This window comes from Salvia hispanica, unplaced genomic scaffold (genome assembly GCF_023119035.1).
Source record: "Salvia hispanica cultivar TCC Black 2014 unplaced genomic scaffold, UniMelb_Shisp_WGS_1.0 HiC_scaffold_391, whole genome shotgun sequence".
Taxonomy (NCBI): domain Eukaryota; kingdom Viridiplantae; phylum Streptophyta; class Magnoliopsida; order Lamiales; family Lamiaceae; genus Salvia; species Salvia hispanica.
Genome location: NW_025952126.1, coordinates 73,063 through 94,093, shown reverse-complemented (window position 1 = coordinate 94,093; position 21,031 = coordinate 73,063). Strand labels below are relative to the sequence as shown.

The following is a 21,031-nucleotide window of genomic DNA, read 5'->3' as shown; positions in this document are numbered from 1 at the left end:
ATCTACCTTTCATTTTTCACTTTATTTTCCCTTTACTTAGGGGACCTAGCCAATTTTTTAATATCGTGTAGAAAAGAACGGTTTCATTACTATGCAACGGAGGGAGTAATAAATAAACCAATTCAAGCTGCAAACAAAACCAACGGCGGCAAAGAACGTAGGTCTAGTCGCGTCGATACTCAAGAAGATGTTATCCCACCGGATATCACCACATTTAGGTATAAATTATCTGTTTTTAGGCTCTATACAATGACGAATATTTGCGGTCCTATATTTTCTAAATAGTCTATTTCGAGTGCTTGTTCACTTTGACCAAATTTTTGGCACGCCCCAAAAGCTTAAAGGTATTTTGTCAAAAAGTTGAGCATATTGTGAAAAAGTAAATTACTACTACCTTCGTCCCAACTAAGTTGGTACAAAACTTTTGAGCACGAAGATTAATAATTGTGTTGAATAGATTAAGCGAAAGTACTCCCTCCGTCCGTATTAGGAGTCCGGTTAGACATTTCCATAAAAAGTGAAATACAAATATTATAAAATAAAACACTAAAAAGTACAAAGTAAAAACACATCTAAAGAATAAAGCAAATAATAATGCAAATGAGTCCACGTTCCATTATCAGCATTTAATTATGCATACTCAAAGCGTTCTTAAAGCAGTCTCATTCAAGTGGAACTCCCGAGTCTTGGATGGAAGGAGTAAAATAAAATAAAAAAGAGAAAAAAGTAGCAGAGATAAAGAGACAGTAAAATAGATTATGAAAGAAAGTAGTAAGAGTTATTGAATATTTTATTTTTATTAAAAAAGAAAATGAATCTAGTTTGTTGGGACGTTCTAGAAAGGAATACTATTCAACTTTGGAGGGAGGGAGCATTAGTTTTGATCTCTTTTTTCAAAAATTAGCTATTGACTGAAAAAAAAAGTTGCTATCCATTACGTCTATAGCTGTAACCTACTCCATGCTGTGTTTTCCTCCTCTGCTAGCCTCGGTAAACTGCATTTTCACACTCTATGGTCTGTGCCCTAGAGAGATACACAAACAATTCGGGGGTACTCAATAGTTGAAAATCTATAACCCATCTTATGATTTTTTTTGGCTCTTGACTATTTCAATGATGACCCCTGTCTTTGAAAATTTGATATATATTACTATTTTGGTTTGTTCCTGAAAATTTGATATACTTCACTTTTACCATTTTTGATAGTGGACTCTATATTCCACTAACTCATTCCTACTCACATTTTATTATAAAACTAATACTTTAAAAGTAGGACCCATATCCCACCAACTTTTTCAACTCATTTTCCATTACATTTCTTAAAATCCGTATCGGGTCAAAGTGTAGCAAATTTTGGGGGACAGAGGTAGTATAATTTAAAGCAACGGTTTAATGAAAAGACTATTTTACTCTTTTTGGGGAAATTGTAAAGCTACATTGTTTACCTTTTGGTCATTTTGAAAAATAGCAATCATTGGAAAAAAAAAGTAGATATTATTGGACAAAAAATTGATCTAATGAAACATTGACTTCTCAAACAATATAGAACACCTACATACGCACACCTTTAATTGAATCGCATTTTTATTGATTGATTTACGATAATTTTATTTTTGATTGAAGCATTGCATGAATCTTGGAATCCGGAATGCGGCGGCAGCTCCGCGATGGGTTACGAGGCGGCAAGGCTGATGGAGGCGGACGGTGCGGCAAGGCGGCGGCGCTACGAAAGTGAGCCGCCACTTCAAAGATCCGATCTTTACGGCAACGGCGATAGCAAGGCGCGGAGCGTGAAAGCGAGTGGAAGGGCAGCCGAGTGCCATGGCGAGTAAGCAGAGCAGCGCCGCGAGGAGGAAGGCTGGGACGGAGGAAGGAGAGAGCTCAAGAAAGAGTGAGAGAGAAAGGAGGAGGACGGGAGAAAGGGTGGCGGCGCGATGCCGGCGAGAGAGAAAGAGGAGATGGGAAGGTTGGGTGAGAAAGAGAGGGAGGGCGCCGCTTTTCGTAGGGTTTGTAGGGAATTTTAATTTATGGAGTACGTTATTTACGTTTATTTGTGTTGAAATTTTAGCTTATGGAATGTATTATTTGGGCTTTATTTGTCTTGGATTTTATGATTTTGAATTTTTTTAAAATTATAGTTTTAAATTGGGTGTTATGTCTATATCATTATATTTATGTTTTAAAAATTAGGTTTTAATTTTGAACTATTAATTTATTTTAATTTAAATTCATCTTTGTAACTAAGTTTATGTATTGTTATTTTGCCTTTTATTTGAGTTAAAATTGGAATTGTGCCAAAGAGTATATTTGCCTTCTATTTGTGTTAAAATTAAAATTTTATTCATCATTGTAATATTTCTTCTCTGAATTAATCTATAAACTAAGAATTACATACATATGAATCGAATTTTCAATTAATCAATCATATTTCAAAATTTGTTCCAATTGATACAATAAACTTCAGTTGATCAATTTGAACTTCAATTAACCAAATTTGAGATTTTTTTTTCGTTTTCAATTTTTTTTATGATTGAACACTTTATTTTTATTTTCTAATATATTCTTTTAGTTTAAATTGTTAATAGTCCATATACTAATAAAATGTACATATCCCAACAACAACTATATTGATATCATGAATGAATGCATTTCAAATATTAATTTGTTATGTGATAAATAGTCAAATAAAATGTGATTATTGGATAATACAAATTTTCTAACTTAACTTCTCAAAGAAGTTTTAAATTTTTATGATTTAAATTATTCATATATTTAATGTGAATATATTTAATATACCTTTTATTTGGATTAAAATGAGAATTGTGCTAAAGAATTTAGTTTGCCTTTTATTTAGGTTAAAACTGCAATTTAATCCTTTATTGGAATATTTCTTCTCATAATTAATTCACAACCTAATCAACAATTACTCAATTAAAAATTTAAATATTTTAATTAGTCTCCAGTAAATTAAATATACTGCTAAGTTTATTAAAATAAATTTTGAAATTAGATGAAATTATTTAAAATTAAATCTAACTTATAAAATTTGTATAACTTCTTATAATATAAATCGTAGTGTAGATTATCACATATATAACTATAAATAAATAATATAAAGTGGCACTTAGGTGAAATACCATTTTTAGCGGGAAAAGTTACGAAAGTTGAGGTATATCATTGAAGTGTGATTGCTTTGTCTGTATTATATTTTAAAGTGTTTTAGTTAATACTTCCTCTGTCCCAATAAATATGAAACGTTTGCTTTTTGGCACAGGATTTTATTTTATGTAGTGTTGTTTTATGAGTTAAAGAAGAGAAAGTAAAGTAAGAGAGAGGGAAAAGTAGAGATAAAATTATTTCTATTTTAAGAAATGTTTCATTTTTAATGGGACAGCCGAAAAAGGAAAATGTTTCATTTCTAGTGGAACAGAGAGAGTATTTATTTTAAAATTCATAGTTAATCAATTAAAATATTTTTTGAATTATCTAATTGGAGTATACTGTTATTGTACATTCTTATTCAAATTTCTACTCTTTGATATTTACTCACACATATTTTCTTTATTGGTATATTTATTCTAATTAACTCATATTCTTTGATCCTTAGTTACACATATTCTTTTTGTCATTAATTTTATTATTTTTATTCCACTTGGATCATAAATTAAAATTGTATATAAATAATATACTCCCTTCGTCCGCGAATAAGAGTCTCGTTTTTTTATTTTAGTCCGTCCGCGAATAGGAGTCCCGGTTCACTTTTACCATAGTAATAATAGGAGTCCCGGTTCACTTGGATCATAAATTAAAATTGTATATAAATAATATACTCCCTTCGTCCGCGAATAAGAGTCTCGTTTTTTTATTTTAGTCCGTCCGCGAATAGGAGTCCCGGTTCACTTTTACCATAGTAATAGGGTCCCACCTTCCACTAACTCATTCCACTCACATTTTATTTAAAACTAATATATACAAGTGGGACCCCTATTCGACTATCTTTTTTCCACCGACTTTTCTTAACATTTCCTAAAACCCGTGCCGCCAAGAAATGAGACTCCCAATAGCGGACGGAGGGAGTATTCATTAAGGAGTAAAATTTTTTCATTCAGAGTGAGAGAAGATAAGTACATTTCTTTACTTTTCTTTTTTATAAAATCTTCACAATGCTTTGAGTTCTTCTTTTCTATATCTTTATTATATTTTGTATTCATTATTTGAAATTCTTATGTCCCGTGCATAGCACGGGTGTTAATACTAGTAGTTTACAAAATGGAAAGAGAAGCAGAGAATGAGATGAGGAAAGAGGGGAAAGCAGAGCCAAGTGAGCACATATCTCTCTCTATAGGTCTGTTGAAGCAGAGTTAGCTAATGTTTCCAATGTTTGTTCAGATTTGTTTAACATCGATGAATGGTTGAAGAAAGAGGATGACACTGACGAAGGGTTCAAGTTAACAGGTGTTTACTGCCTACGAAAATAGCTATTATCAATGAGATCTTTTGTGATTTGAGGTATTGAATTTTTTGGGATGTATGTTTGTATAGTGATGGATAAGAATAAGAAGTACTAGTTCAGAATTAAAATTGTTACACAAATTAGATTGAAATCAATCGTGTGCATCAATTGCAGTCCTTGAATTGAAATAGGGAGAAAATATTGAGACTGATTAACTTGTCAGTTGTCACCATGCATTAGATTCTTGGATCTATTGATTTTCTCAACTTCTTTAACTTCACTGACCATCTAGAAAGAATGATGGACATGATAGCTTGCTAATTGGCCTAAGAAAAATTTGGAGTTGGAATTGTATTGGAAGTGGTTAAATTTTTTTTTTGTTTTCCGCGTTAGCTAAATTTCTTATCATAAGTAACAGATACGGAACAAGGACCGTATTTAGTATGATCAGGGATTATGGTCAGCAATCTGCTACTACCTTCATGAATCTCTTAGCATTGTAAAAAAAATTCAGCTGTGTGTATTTATAAGGAAAATAAGCAAAAAAGAAAACCTAATTTATAGAAGGAAAACAATTAATAGTAAATTTTACTAACTAGTAAATAAATAAAACTCAAAATATATTTTTCTTAGCCTCCAAGTCTTGTCTCCTATTGCATCACACGCCATGATGCGAAATTGGAATAGCTCTTCTCGTGTTTCTAAACCATACGTTCTTCGGTTTTTCATCGGATATTAACTGTTATTGAATTATGGCAACCGTTTGTGAACCCTATTTCCTCTATTTGACATTATTCATCATATGTACTATCTTGATTGAATTATTGCCTTCTGTAGGAAATGTGTTTTTAGATGATGTGCAATTTATATATTTGCTTTTATTTGTCCAAGTTGTTTTAATTGCTTTAGTTATATATTTTAATTATTGTTTATGCTTTTGCTTATTCAGAAAAGCTAATTTTTTTTTGATTCGTCTATATAGTAGTTAAGACGTTGATTTCTATTATTTTAAATTAAACTACTCATTTCCCGATTTTTATAGTAGAATGCATATGCATGCATTTATAAGTGTATAGCTCAATCTTGAATCCTTGCTCTCAAGTTGTATCTCTCTTTCTAGGATTGTAGGAATGAACAAGAATGGTGTGAAAATCGCCTTTATATCATATATTTCGTGCCCTGAGTTTCCAAACATGAATAGGCATCAAAATCCCGTAAAATAGGAAATAAATAGCGCCTCACCGCCTCGTCAGAGCGGGCCGCTCGGCCCGCTCTAACGCTAGATTCTGCGGATCACCCAACCAATCTCGATTTGATTCTCGATTCTGCAATATCTAGCTCCAAATTACACGTGACCTGTTCAATCCAGTTTGAATTCATCTGAATTCGAGCTACCAATCACACGATTGGTTCAATTAATCTCAATTTGATTCCTCCAGAATTGGGATCTTCACCAAGTCAATATGAGACAAATTTAAGAGTTTTAACACGCCCCTCACGTGTGGGCAAGAATGACACATCGGACTTCCATCACGTGGATAGGCAAGAGAAGAGATAAAGAGATAAAATCCATCTTCGACTTGGACCTGCTCTGATACCATATTAAAAATGAGCCATACTTATATAGATGAATCAAGATCTTCACCGGAACAAGATTTAAGAGTTATAACATAAAAAACTTTTCAACTTCCTATAAAAATAAAAACTTCTTTTTACTTTGAATTAAACGTTGAATTCAGATTTACAACACATGGAATTGGGATGAGTATCATATTATTATACTCCATTTGCTAGTCATTACCTGATCATATTTTCTCTATTCTTTGCTAAATTTCTCATATCATTTTTATTATTTATTATTTATTATTTATTATTCTTCTAGTATAACAACCGTGCTAGGCACATAGATTAATTACTTACTAATTTGAACTAAAAAAAATAATATAAATAAATAAATATGTATACAACAATTTAACCTTGTAAACAATAATATTATAATAAATGAAGTGAATTCACAAATATTATATTATTAATTATTGAAAGTTTAGAATTATTATAAAACATTTTTATATATGTAAAAGTGAGTTTATAAATATAATGAGAAAAAATTCTTAAATCATAAACAGACGGTACTCTAACTATTACAATCGGAAGAGAAAAAAATAACAATTAGTGGAATGAAATTAAAATATAAATAATAAATAATAAACTCCAACTATTGTCCACATAAATAAAACTACTTTCTCATCGCATATAGAAGCATATCAAACCTGCTAGACATCAATGAAGTTGATGGAGCTCCGAGAATCAAACAATATAACTCTTCTAAAATACACTGTAAAATATAAGGAGCTTGAATGAAAGAAAATTGAGAATGTTTTTGTGGATGTGTAATTTATTTACAACTTCTTGCTTTTTATAACAACAAAAATGAGAATGTAGGCCTTTTATAACACAAAAATAAGAACGTGGGAGGTTCCCAACTTTCCATGATCTCCTCCCATAACTAACGCCATTATTCCCACCCAATAGACTTCTTTATAAAAAAAATTCTTAAATTTAGTATGGAAATCGAAACATTTCCAATCATAAATCCAACACAACAATATTCAATAAAATACATAAAAGAAAATTAAACACCACATAATATTAAATTAATTGAAACCATCATTTTCCAGCAATACCACTAAATAGATTGGATTTTCTTATAATGTACCATGTACGTGACTTGTTTTATATAAATAAAACCTTTTCATTTTTCTAATTATTACACAAATGCATAAAAACCTTTTCATTTCTCTAATTACTACACAAATAATGGCGTGAGTTGTGGAAGGAGATCATGGGAACCTTTTCATTTCTCTAATTACTACACAAATAAATAAAAATCTTTTATTCTCCTAATTTTATAAAAAATTTCATAATGGCAATCTTGTTTTCCCCAAAAACCCCCCTTTTATATATTTATAGATATTTAATATAATAAAAACTGGACTCGTATTATATTAATTTTCTTTTTTTACAACCTCAAACAAATTTCTAAAAATTTGTATACAAAGAGCTTCTTTAAAAATACATCACACAATTATAAGTATTATTATAAGTATACATCACACAGTGACGGAACCACAGAGGACCGAGCCCCCGACCGGTCTCCGCCCCAGAGCGAGCCTTGCATTCCAGCCGTCCAGACTCCAGCAAATCTAGCCGCTGCCTGATTCTGAAATTAAAAAGTGAAAAGTGAGGAGAAGACAAGACCTAGTTTTGGGCTACATTTTTATTTTTGAGCTATATTAAATTAGTGATGCCGTTAACATAATTAGCCCAATATAATAACCATCCCATAATTAGCCCAATGTATATAATTGGTAGTACATTGGTACTTGTATTTGGACCGCTTGATAGTATAGTAGTACAATTATAATTAGTTTAGACTGTATGGGACGTAATCACTTGCTAACTAATTACTAATCCCAAATTGAGATCAATTTTCAACCATTAGATTAGAAGATCTCGTGGTTAATATAATGCCAAGTATAATATATTTTAAATTTAAATAATTATTAATTAAATTAAAGGGTATTAATGTCAAATCACTATATGTAGTAATTATAACTAACTACTTTCTCTCTCCTCAAAATTATCTCAAATCTTTAAATTTACGTAACTCTCTCAATTTAAATTATTTTTTTGCAAAAAATATATCAAATTAAAGATAATTTAATAAGGATTCCAACGAGATCTCAATTGCATATGTTCCGACGATGTTCGGGTTGATGAAATTTGATAAATTATATTTGATTTTAAATGCGTATGTTAATAAGCGGTATTTTCAATAAACGCAACAAAAAATCTCAATATATTGTAGACAAAATCTCAATATTATGCATGTCCAATCTCAATAAAAATGTGTTGATATTTTCTTGTCCTTGTGTTGATATTCTAATGTCATATTGTTGATATTTGTAATACACAATGTTGATATAAAAAAGCACTCACGAAAATTATCATATGATAACATAATGACGATATTATCCTTTTATTGATATTTAATCTACTATTTATTGAGATTTTGTGAGCTTTAATCTCATCCACTCATTTTAAAATTTAAGGATGGAGATTTAGTCTTGATTTTGGATTAGGGTGCTATAAGCATTAGAATAGGACCCTAGACTGTCTAACATTTTTGGTAGTGTGTGTACATAATAAATTTATTACTGATATCCAAGTTAGGAATCAAATTCTTCGAGAATACATCTCAAAGGGACTGTCAATCAAAAGTTCATGTCTTCAAGAAAAGCTCGTATAATAACAAGAAATTTATCAGTATTATCTTTTTAAAAAATCACTCGATTCCGTCGCTGATCTTGTCCACGACAAATGCATGCCTCGTGATACACTGAGTTCCAAAAGTGATTAATTAAACAACTAACAGTCCAAAAAGCAAGATTTGGGATCCCATAAATCATTAAGCGGCCTTGTATTATTGCTAATTTAACCATGCCTTTTTAATTAGTCAAACAATTTTTGCTAACTTTTTTCGCAGTCACCCCATCCAATAAGCACGTAAAAAAGCGTGCTAAATAAATCTTCTAGATACGAAATTAATCCTGCTTTATTCATCTTTTTTTTGTTGTTGTTTATGTATTAATTATGATAAAAATCGTTGTCAGGTTTGGCTGTTTAATTGTAGGGTTTGTCCGTTTCTTAATATTGAATGATATCAGAAACATAAAACTTCTTATGATAGTTGCTTAAAACTAACCTTGATTCTTGTTCACGACAAACAAATCTGATTCACTTATTATTTTATCAATACTAGCAAATAAATTGAGTATGTAGCCTAAATAAAAACTAAAAGTTGATCAATAATTCAAAACATTTAACAGCATGAAACTCGTTTTGTGGGCCTTCTCAATTCGGCACCCATAATATATTTTGCTTTTTACATAAAAAGAACTCCCTCCGTACGCTATAGCCATAATTCACCCGACAATACCCCTCATGAATCTCGTTTTTCTCACTTTTACTCTCTTCTTTTTTAGTATAAAAATATTAAAAAATAGGTTATGGTAAATTTCATTCATGTACATTAATTGAGTAATTATAAAACTAGTTGTTTACGTGCTAATATATGTTATTAAGATGTAATACTGGTAGTTGTTTATTGCTCACTCCATCCCCCAATAATTGTATATTTTGGTTCCGGCACGGATTTTGAAAAATATAAATGAAAGTTAGTTAAAAAAATTAGTGAAATATGCCACTTTTATATATTAAATTTATTAATAAAATGCAGGAAGAATGTAAAATTTACTTACCATTTATGTCAAAAAGTGAAAATAGGCAATTAAAAGACGATTGTCAAAAATTACAAAAAAAAAAAAAGACAATTAATGAGGGACAGAGAGAGGTATATGTACTAATAACGAACCCAGAAATCCAAACTCGTGGGATTGAAAATAATTAATACTACTACTTAATATACAGTATAAAGTAATATTTAAATAATTACTATATACTTACAATTTAAATATTCTTTTTTAAGCATGTTAATTAATTAATGTGATCATCCATATTTTGAAAATATAAAAAACACGTCACACAATATATTGTTTAAACTTATATAACAATTTTTTAATATTTTAAAATATTTTATTTTAAATTAATGATATGTTTATGCAATTTTTTGTATCATTTTTAATATTTTAAGTATTCTTTTGTTAACATTTAAGAATACCATTTAATTTATTTGCACTTTTAAAAATATTACTATTACTTTTTTTAATCTATAAATAAAATAAAACTCAAAATCAATTTAAATTAAAATAATAAAACTCAACTAAACTAAACTAAACAAGCACATGTTAAATATCTTAAATAAATTAATTAATCATGCTAATAATAAAACACAACTAAACCAAATCGCTAGGTTTACTAAATCAAAACAGCGCAGCGCAGCCGTGTCCTCTTCTCCCTTGCATTTCCAAACTTCTATTTTTCTCTCTTTTCAATTTTCTCTAGAAGCTCTCTTCTCTATTGAAATGATTTCACTTCCTACACTCTATTCCTCTCATTCTCTTCCTCATTTCTTCTCTATGAACACGAAGCAACTATAGGGTGGGATCGGAGCTGGAGCAAGCCTGGGTCGACGGCCGAATTTGGGAGCTTCTCGGATGTTCTCATGGACCGGCGGTGGGGTCGGCCGACCCCACCTGACCCCATCTAGGTCCGTCTATACTAGATGAAATGCGAAGTAGTTGATGTCACATTCTTAGCCAATTTTAAAATCCAAAACTCTTAAAAATACGTAGAGACTATTGCCAAATTTTACCGCTACAACAAGATATCTACTATACTAATAGATGAAATACAGTGTACTTGACATCACATTTTTAGCCAATTAAAACAATCCAAAACTCTTAAAAATATATAGAGACTATTGCCGAATTTTACCACCACAACAATATACATTGTACTCCTTTCATTCCTACTTTATTATTTCTTCATTTAATATATTTAAAGTAAACTACTCTAATAGTCTCTAGTCTCGTTGAAAATTGCATCAACGATCCCTAAAATAATTTTATAACCTTTTTAGTCCCTAAAAATCACATTTCTTGTACTCGTTGGCCTTTTATATCCCTTTGAATTCGAAAATATCCTAATGCCATGGAGGGCATTTTCAATCTTTGGAAATCATAATTTTGGTAACTCTTCAGTTTTGCAATTTTTTTGTCTATATAAAAGCACCTTTTCGGAAAAATTTACATTTCTTGTACTAATTGATTTTATATTTTTACAGCATAAAACATTTTCTTTTAAATTATAATTCATTTAAAATTTTTAATAATTACTTAAATAACGTGTAGATTGGCTTTATATAATAAAAAACTCTTTGGCTTACTTTAATATTTTTATTATAAATATTATTTGCAAAGTTAAATTTTACTTATTATACTTAAAAAAAAATTTTCACTCTACGTATTTTAATTAAGAATTAAAATATTTATTTTTTCTCAAAATATAACATTTAAATATTTAAGTAACATTTTTTTTAAATAAAAAAATTTCTATCATTCACTATAATATCTTTTCCTTCTCAAATTTTTAAATTTTAATTAAATTATTTTAAGTGAAAATAAATTCCACATGCAAAAAGAATTTTCTATAATTCACTTTTAAAATTTTTTTTTAAATAAAATACTAGTATTAAAATTAAATTTTTTCTTCTTTTGACTGAATTTTATAATTAATGATATTTAATTTTAAAAAAAAATAAAGTATAATTAAATTATTTTAATTTGGTTTTTCTTTTAAACGGATAATGATAATAAACTATTTTAAGTAATTAAAAATACAAAAAACCCCTCTCTCCCCAAAAATTTTTTCCTTTTTCATTTTTTTTCGTCCAAAATTTGTCACATTTATTTATCCATTTTTTGTATGACCTTTTACATTCCCCGACTTTTTTTCCTCCATTTTTATTAAAACTTTAAAAGTAGAACCAACATTCTATCATTTTTTAACCCATTTTCATTACATTTCTTTAAAACCCGGGCAAGGGGACAATATTTGGGGACAAGGAGTAGTATAATATAGTATTTAATGTCCAAAAAAGCCCCAAACATTAAAAATTCACGTTTTTGGGGCCTAGGGGAACTTTAGTCTTTCGATAAAAAAAGCTACATATAAAATTTTTTTAAAAATTGATGCATTTTTTGACAAGATTAGGAACTATTATGGTAGTTCATTCATATACTACTATTTAATATCTCTTTTTAAATTCCGTAAAAAAAAAGTGATTGTACTAATGCAAAACAGGGGGGGGGATGACAATTTTACAACCATCCCCACGCCCATTTAGAGGACCGGTCTGGCACCTATGTAGATTTGAAATTATAATTTGGATGGTTTCAACTTTCCGGGGCCACTTTCACTTATTTATTACTCCATATACGTTTAAACATTGTAACACATTTCCCACACACTCACTGAACACCGCAACACTTTCCCCAATGAATACACCCCTGCACCGCATAATTAACTCATCACTGAATACATCTCAATCACACATAGTATTAACCAAAAGGTCAAATCTCAGGCATGACGCTTGAATCTTTATCGTATGCCAACTTTTGAAATCGTTCCATATGTTGTTGGTGCAGCGTGACCGCAAGCAAGAAGATCTCTTCATTTTCCTGACCAGGATACCGAAACTTTTTTCTTCCAAGAGAGAGCTCTACCGAGTGGGCGGACGCAGGAATGAACATGAGTACGACTAAATATTGTAAATTATATTTTTTTTAAAATTCAGCTAATTTAAATTATTATTAGAGGCTTTTATGGAGTAATTAATATATACAAAATATGAATAAATTTGTAATTTTTGTAATAGAAAAAAACTAAAAATATTGGAGACAGCCCAACCCAGCTCTATCCCGAAATTGGGGCATTTCACATGGTTATGGCTTATGTGTACGAACAATCAAGTTTTATATTTTCTTGTATATTATATTATGTTTTATATTATAAAAACAGTAAATTTGTATTAAAATGATGATTTAACTAATTAGATGAACATTAATAGGTGTGTATACATATACAAGTATGCGTTTGCCCGTGTAATAATGTGTATGATTGGAATGATAGAGTAATTTATGCATGAAATAATATATATTATGATATTTATTCTAAATGAATAGTATTATGTAAATATGTAAACAATTGTTAGTATAGCTTAATAATAAATGTGTGCATGGTCACCATACAATATTAATGCCAATACAACTGCTAATGAAATAAAGTACTATGTGACATGCATATTATAGTGCCATGAATCTAACGAGACAACAACTGTCAATGAAATAAACTTTTATGTGACATGCGTGTTGCCATTTGTGGCATTTATGATTCATATCAATAGCTTTCCCTAATAGCTTTGCCATTTGTTTAAGTTGGCATTTATGATTCATATCAATAGCTTTAATTTAATATTTGGCATCAACGTTTCCAATTCTTCTGTATGTCGAGTAACTAAACAGTAGGGTAAACAGTAGGGAAAAAGAATGGAGGAAAAGAAAATAGAAAAGTTTAGTTTTTTTAATATGGAGAGAAATAAAAAGGTTAGGAAACAAGAACAAAAAAAAGAGAAAAGAATAATCATGAATCTTAAATGGAAAAGCAGAACCAAGAACTTAGATAAATTTCATAGTCAGGTCTGTATAAATCGTACTTTTAATTTTATATACGAATTATGTGATTGATTATTATGTGTTAAGTTGGAGAGAAAATTTGGATTATGTGGTGTGACTATGATATAGTTATACTCCCTTCGTCCCTAAAAAAATATGCAATTTGGATTCGACACGGGTTTTAATGCAAAATTGGTAAAGTAAGAGATAAGTGTTGAGAAAAAGTTAATAAATTATTTTTAATGTTATGCCGCAGTAGATATGTTTTACATTTGCTATCGATATGAATCATAGTCTTGCGCTAGATCTGAAATTATAGGGGAATCTACGGGTCAAATACAAAGGGATCTTCGGGTTATAGAGAAATCCCGAACAGATATTAGATTTGATTTGTCATAGAATAATAAATTGAACAGAGAGACATACACATATGGATATGAAATTATTTATGATATTCGATGTTTATGGTTACGTGTGTTGGTTATGAATATTTTTGTAAATAAGCTAATAAATTATGGATTTTGTAACATACGTCAGGGCGGTTGAGATGTGATAAACAATACATTCTCTATTTTGCAAATGCAATTCCAAGTAATCCAAGGACAATAATTTATGGTAGTGTTTTACGCCAAGAAGATATAAGAACCGTAATATACACAACCTACGTATCTATAGTTCCCTTGCATACTTATAAAGTATTTACCTATCTTCCATATGTACACCTACACAATCTTTATGAATATACATGTATGATTAGTTTATGCGTGTATATGAGTATATCCTATGTCTAAGCTAATTTAATTAGCTAACATGATGTATAACTATATATATAGCTATTTTCATTTACCTATTTCATTTAAATTATTTTTACGCACATAATAACAACTTATTTATATGTTAAAGATGATAAAATATGCTAATGTATAAAATATTATTTCTCCATTCCATGAAAAATTGTCTCATAAAAAATAGTCTCGTTTCTAAAAAGAGAGAAAGTTTTCTTATACTTTGCCTACTTTTTCACCTTACTCTCATACTTAATCCACTTAATCCACTTAATCCACTTTTTTTTTCTATCTCTCTTACTTTATTAATTTTTTATTAAAATTTATTTCGTTCAAAATGTGATTATTTTTCAAAACTGGCTTACTTTATTAATTTTTTATTAAAATTTATTTCGTTCAAAATGTGATTATTTTTCAAAACTGGCCAAGTATAGAGGTATTTATCAGTCAAAGCCAACATTACTTGTCCATATAAAAGTATTAATCTCATACATTAATCTAGTTCGTTGGTTAATAGGAGTAACTTATTTTCATCTTCTAAATCTCTAAATTGATTTGTCGTAGTATAAGCGTACTTTTATATTTGAAACGTAAAATACAAAAAAATTATGTACGATTAAACATACTCTATATTAGTTTTACAACACAGGGTGAATGTAAAAAATTAGTAAAAAATTAGTTGAATGTGAGATTCGCATATCAAAAGTGAAAAAATTAAATGATACTTCCTCTGTTCCAGAGAAGATGTCACACTTGGAAAATGGCACAGGATTTTAGGAGATGTTATTTTGTGTGTTAAGTGTTGAGAGAAAATATAATTTTATAATTGATGTGAGAAAGAACTTTTTTCAAAAGAGGAAATGTGACATCTTTTGTGGGACAAACTAAAAAGGAAAGTGTGACATTTTTTGTGGGACGGAGTGAGTACTATATTGTTGAATCATGGGATCATTGAAGAATGGTGATGGGGGGTTGGAGATTGTAACAACAATTGTTGCAATTTGAAAAGTCTTTCCTCTCCAATGTGGTGAGATCCGTTTTCCACCAATTATATTTTACTTATTTTTTTACTCAATCTCTATTTTATAATTTTATACTCTCTCCATTCCAAAATAAGTGACCTACTTCTTTTGGGCACAAGATTTAAGGAATGGTATTTAAATAAGTTAAAGTGGAGAGAGTAAAGTATGAGAGAGGAAAAAGTAGAGGAGAGAAGAGAGAATAAAGTAGGTGGAGAATAAAGTAAGAGAGATGACTTTTTGCTAAAAATGGAAATAGATCACTTATAATGGAACACCTTAAAAAGGAATACAAGTCACTTATCTTGGGACGGATGGAACGGATGGAGTATTAAAATCCGTGAACCCAAAATACATGTTCTTTTTGAACGGTCGAAGTATTGTGCAGTGCAATCATACGTTACACTATTTCAGGCAGTGATCAATTATGATTTGGCAAAGTAACATGCTACGATGTAGACTGAGACGTGATCTCGAAGGAAATGTACATCGGAACAATTCATATTAGTAATAAAATAGTGGGGGTAGAATTAAAAGAATAAATATTGTGCTCAGATGGGACTTAGATATCTTCAAACATGTCTTCAAAAATAAAAGAATAAATATTGTGCTCAGATGGGACTTAGATATCTTCAAACATGTCTTCAAAAATAAAAGAATAAATATTGTGCTCAGATGGGACTTAGATATCTTCAAACATGTCTTCAAAAATATAGTACACCTACACAATCTTTATAAATATACTTGCACGATTAGTTTAATTATTTCACTATGCGTGTATATGAGTATATCATATGTCTAAGATAATTTAATCAGCTAACTTGATGTATAATTTATATATATATAGTATATAAGTAATTACTCCCTCCGTCCAATATAATTTAGGACACTTTGACCCGACACGGATTTTAAGAAATCTAATAGAAAGTGAGTTGAAAAAGTTGGTGGAATATGAGTCCTACTTCTAAAGTATTAGTTTTATAATAAAATGTGAGTAAAAATGAGTTAGTGGAATATGAGAGCCACTACCAAAAATGGTAAAAATGAATGGGACAAATTATGTGGGACGGTCCGAAATGGAATACTGGATCGAATTATCTGGGACGGAGGGAGTAATAATTTTGATTATTGTTACACAAATAATAACAACTTATTTATATGTTAAATGAGGGAATGGAGGGAGTAATAAAATATGCTTATGTATAAAATAATATTTCTCTTGTCTATGAAAAATAGTACTCCCTCCGTCCTAAGGAAGATGACCCCTTCCTTAGGCGGCACAGGATTTTATGCAACTTTATTTTGTGTGTTGAGAGAAAAAAGTAAAGTAAGAGAGAATAAAATAGAGATAAAAGTGTTTCCATTTTAAGTAATGAGTCATCTTGATTGTGACAAACTAAAAATGAAAGTGAATCATTTTCAATGGAACGGATGGAATATCATTTTGTCATTTTAAAATGTCCAAAAAAAATAGTTTCATTTCTAAAATTGAAAGTTTCTTTCATACTTTTTCCACTTTTTCTTCTCCCTTCTATATTTTATCCATTTTTTTTTCTCTTATGCCGTCCACAAGTGTGATTATTTTTTCAAAACGTGCCAGATATAAACTTTAAAAACAAGCAATGATGGTATTTATCGGTCAAAGCCAACATTATTTGTCCATATAAAAGTATTAATCTCATCCATTAATCTAGTTCGTTGGTTCGCAGGAGTAACTTATTTTCATCTTCTAAATCTCTAAATTGATTTGCAGCTATATATAAGCGTACTTTTATGGTTGAAACGTAAGATACAAAATAACTATGTACTCCCTCCGTCCCTGAAAAATTTATCATCTATTTTCATTTTTTTCGTCCCTAAAAATTTGTCACCTTTCACTTTTATTATTTTGGGTAGTGGCTCCTACCTTCCATTTACTATTCTCACTCACATTCTATTATAAAACTAATATATAAAAATAGGACTCATAAGCCATTAACTTTTCCAATTCGCTATATTTTTTAAAACTCATGTCGTGTCAAATGGTGACAAATTATAAGGGATGGAAGGAGTATGTCATACATGTTTTGTGAAATTAGTGATGTGAAATTAGTGATGTGAAAAAAAAAAGTAAATAATTATATTGAATTATGGACCAGTAAAAATAATAAAATAAATAATTCTTTAAATGATGGGAAAAATAGGAAAAAATTCGCAAAACTTTTTCAACCAACTAAAATCAGTTCGTACACATAATTGAAATTAAATTCTTCGAAATCGAATCTGAAGAACACAGACACGCTCATTTAACACACACACATACAATATAATCACTGAATGCACATTACATGCAATTATTGAAAACACACCACACTCTCTCACACACACACACACTTTCTCTCTCTCACACACACACACAACCAAAAGGTTAAATTTCCGGCAAGATGCATGAATCTTTGTCGTATAGCAACTTCTGAAATCGTTCCATATGTTGTTCGTGCAGCGTGATTGCAAGCAACAAGATCTCCTCATTTTCCTGATCAGGATACAGAAAACTCTTTCCTTCCGAGAGAGCACCGCCGGGACCCACAAAAACAGGCTTCCCCAACCCGAATTCCGCCTTGTGAACTGGCAGCCTTACCCAGCTCGTCACCCCGAAATTGGGGCATTTCACATTGTTTTGGCTTCGAACAATGCCTTCCACATTCCGCATATGCAACTCCAAGTAATCCAAAGCAGACCTCATGTATTCGTCGTCCATTCGAGCAATAGCCTCGTGCACTATCTCCACCGCGAACCTCAACGGCTTCGACACCAGATCCCCAACCAAAGCAAATGCGCCACTGTAAAAGATCCCGTTTCCGAAATAGCCAGCCGGGAGAGGGGGCCGCAACCTCTGCCGCGCATCCACCGGAAACTGCAGCTTCGTCTCCTGATCCAGCGGCAGGCTGCGGGCGATGCTCACGCAGCGCCACACGTGGCCTGCCACTACCTCGTACATGGTGTAATTCACGCCGCCGCTGCTCTCGTTGCATTTTTTCTTGAGCCCGTTGATGAAGTCGCGGCTGAGCTTGAAAGTGGAGAATTTTGGGTCACCGGCGGCGCCGTCGAGAGGGGCTTTGAGCGACGGAGGGGGGTGGTGCTCGATGTGGCGGAACTTGGGCTGCGGGGGCTCGCGCGCCGAGAGGACGCGCCGGTCCAAGGAAACAGTAGGGACGGTGGTTAGGCCGCGAGCGATTTCCGACCACGTCCGCATCAAATTGTTTGCCGAAATCCCGTCCGACGTGTGATGCTCGTTGGCCAAACCTATGCTCGCTCCGCCGCATTTGAACCGAGTTAACTGTGTTGCCAAATTCAAAAATAGGGTTAAAAGTTACTGAAACGGGACGATGTGCACATCAACACCATTGACTTGTGAATAAAAGAAAATTGTATAATTTCATAAAAATAAATGGAAGGTGATGATGTGCTGTGCATTTTGCCTCCAGCCACTACTATTTTGCAACTTAGGGAAATTCACATGAATGAGCTCCAAAAATTGAACTTTTGGAATATATGGACAATAATAGTAAGTAATTGAAATGCACCTTAAGCAGAAGAAGCGGAAAAGTGGAAATTCCTTTCGAGTAATCGACGGTGGGGGTGAGGCCGAGGTGGGGCTTGGGGACGGCGAAATCACCCAAGTCATCGATGGTGACGTCGCATTCTGCCTCCACGAAAGAGACCCCCTCATCGTTGCAGTTGATCTCAATACGGCCGTTGTCGTCTCTTCTCAGCCTGCCTGCATACGGGTAGAACTCAACAAGGGCCTGGCTCAGAGCTTCCTTGAGCGTAGCGGTGTCGAAGAAGCCGGGGCCGCGGTCGGGGCGGTAGAAGTAGACCACCCGACTATGGTAGGTATCGGAGAAAACTAGGTCTAAATTGGAGAGCCACACACTTCCACTCGGTGTTTTTTTCAATGGTTTTACCATTGTTGATTCCTTCACTGTAGTCCTCATCTTTCCTTACTCCTTTGATTCCTATTTCCCTTAGTGTTGAATCTTCTATTTATAGTAAATTTCTTTTTGTTAAAGATTGTACTAGTACTAATTGTTTTGTTTTGGGGTCATCAATAGTTTATGTTTTTTTCTAATAAAGGAAAGGAAGGAAGCATGTGGCACCAAAGAGGACCAATAGAACTACCTACCCTTCTCCAATTGACGAGGATCAGATACGAGAACTCATCCCAAAAAAGCTATCCTGTTGGAAGAAAATTTATTTAGTTTATAAACCACACATTGGTTATTTTTGCAATTTATATGAGAATTGAGTCTATAACCATTGTAGTATTCTCTCCGTCCCACCATAATCAAGTCATTTTATTGGCACAAAATATAAGGAATTTATATTTAAAAAAGTTAAAGTTAAAGTGAAAAGAATAAAATATGGGTGAAGAAAAGGTAGAAGAATGAAAAGAATAAATTAGGTGGTGAAATAAAGTAAGAGAGATGATATTTTTTTATAAAGGAAACGTCTCACTTTTGGTGGGACATCCCAAAATAAAAAGTGACGGGCTTATGGTGGGACGGAGGGAGTATTTTCAATATGGAGGAAAATGAAAAAAAAAAAACTCTATCTATCCCATAAAAATATGGATATATGATATGTTACGAAAATTAAGACAAATTGATAAGATAGTTTTAGTGGATAGTGAGACCCATATTATTATTATTAGTGTTTTGATGATGGTATAAGTTGGATTAAATAACTTGATGTATAGGGATAATAAGTTGGAATAACTTTCCATAACTGTAAATGCCTATGTTTTATGGTAAGGACGAAAATGAAAAGTACATATATTTTTATGGAACGAATGGAGTATAAGTTGATAATATACGATATCGATAATTTGACCAATGCTTCTTGAATCAATATTACAACTGAATTTATTGAGAAAAAATAGGAGAAAAAAATAAATAAATTGACACTAGAAAAATTAATTTTATATAAAGTTCATTAAACATAGATCCAACCAAATTTAAAATAAAATTGTAAAAACTTCTTAAATTAATCAATGACAGTTATTTCAGCACCGTTGATGCACTCGCTGCTCGCAATAAGTACTTCCTTCAGTGTCATGATAGATTTAGACTTGAAGGCCTCTCAACATTGCAGAAATGCTCAATGGCACTAAAGCAACTTGCATACGACACAACTCCAGATTTGTTCAACGATATCTCCAGGTTACCAACGATATTTCCATATTACCAAAAAATGGTAAAGGTGAAAGGTGACAACTTTTTAGGGACGAGTGTAAATGGAAATAAGTGATAAATTTTCAGGGATGGATGAAGTATAATTTAAATCATTCAACACAATTTCTTACTCCCTCCGTCCATGATATAATGTCTAAGTTTAACTTAGCACGAGTTTTAGAAATGTGAAGAAAATTAAGTTGAAAAAGTTAGTGGAACAAGGGTCCACATTTATATAGAGCATTACTTTTATATAATAAAATGTGAGTGTAAATAGTTAGTGGAAAATAAGATCTATTCAATAAAAATAAAAAATAAAAAGTAAGTAGGCAAATGGACAAAAATGGTAAAACTTGACAACATTTTA

General features: G+C 31.4%; 1 protein-coding gene across 1 annotated transcript; it reads right to left on the bottom strand.

Annotated features, from left to right (window-relative positions):
• Positions 1 to 17,678: 17,678 nt before the first annotated feature.
• LOC125199138 (shikimate O-hydroxycinnamoyltransferase-like) lies at positions 17,679 to 19,456 on the bottom strand. The gene is made up of 2 exons (XM_048097269.1): positions 19,018 to 19,456; positions 17,679 to 18,770 (listed from the first exon to the last, which is right to left on the bottom strand). The coding sequence occupies exons 1-2, from the start codon at positions 19,426 to 19,428 to the stop codon at positions 17,859 to 17,861; spliced, it is 1,323 nt and encodes a 440-aa protein (XP_047953226.1). The 5' UTR covers positions 19,429 to 19,456; the 3' UTR covers positions 17,679 to 17,858.
• Between the last annotated feature and the right edge of the window lie 1,575 nt (positions 19,457 to 21,031).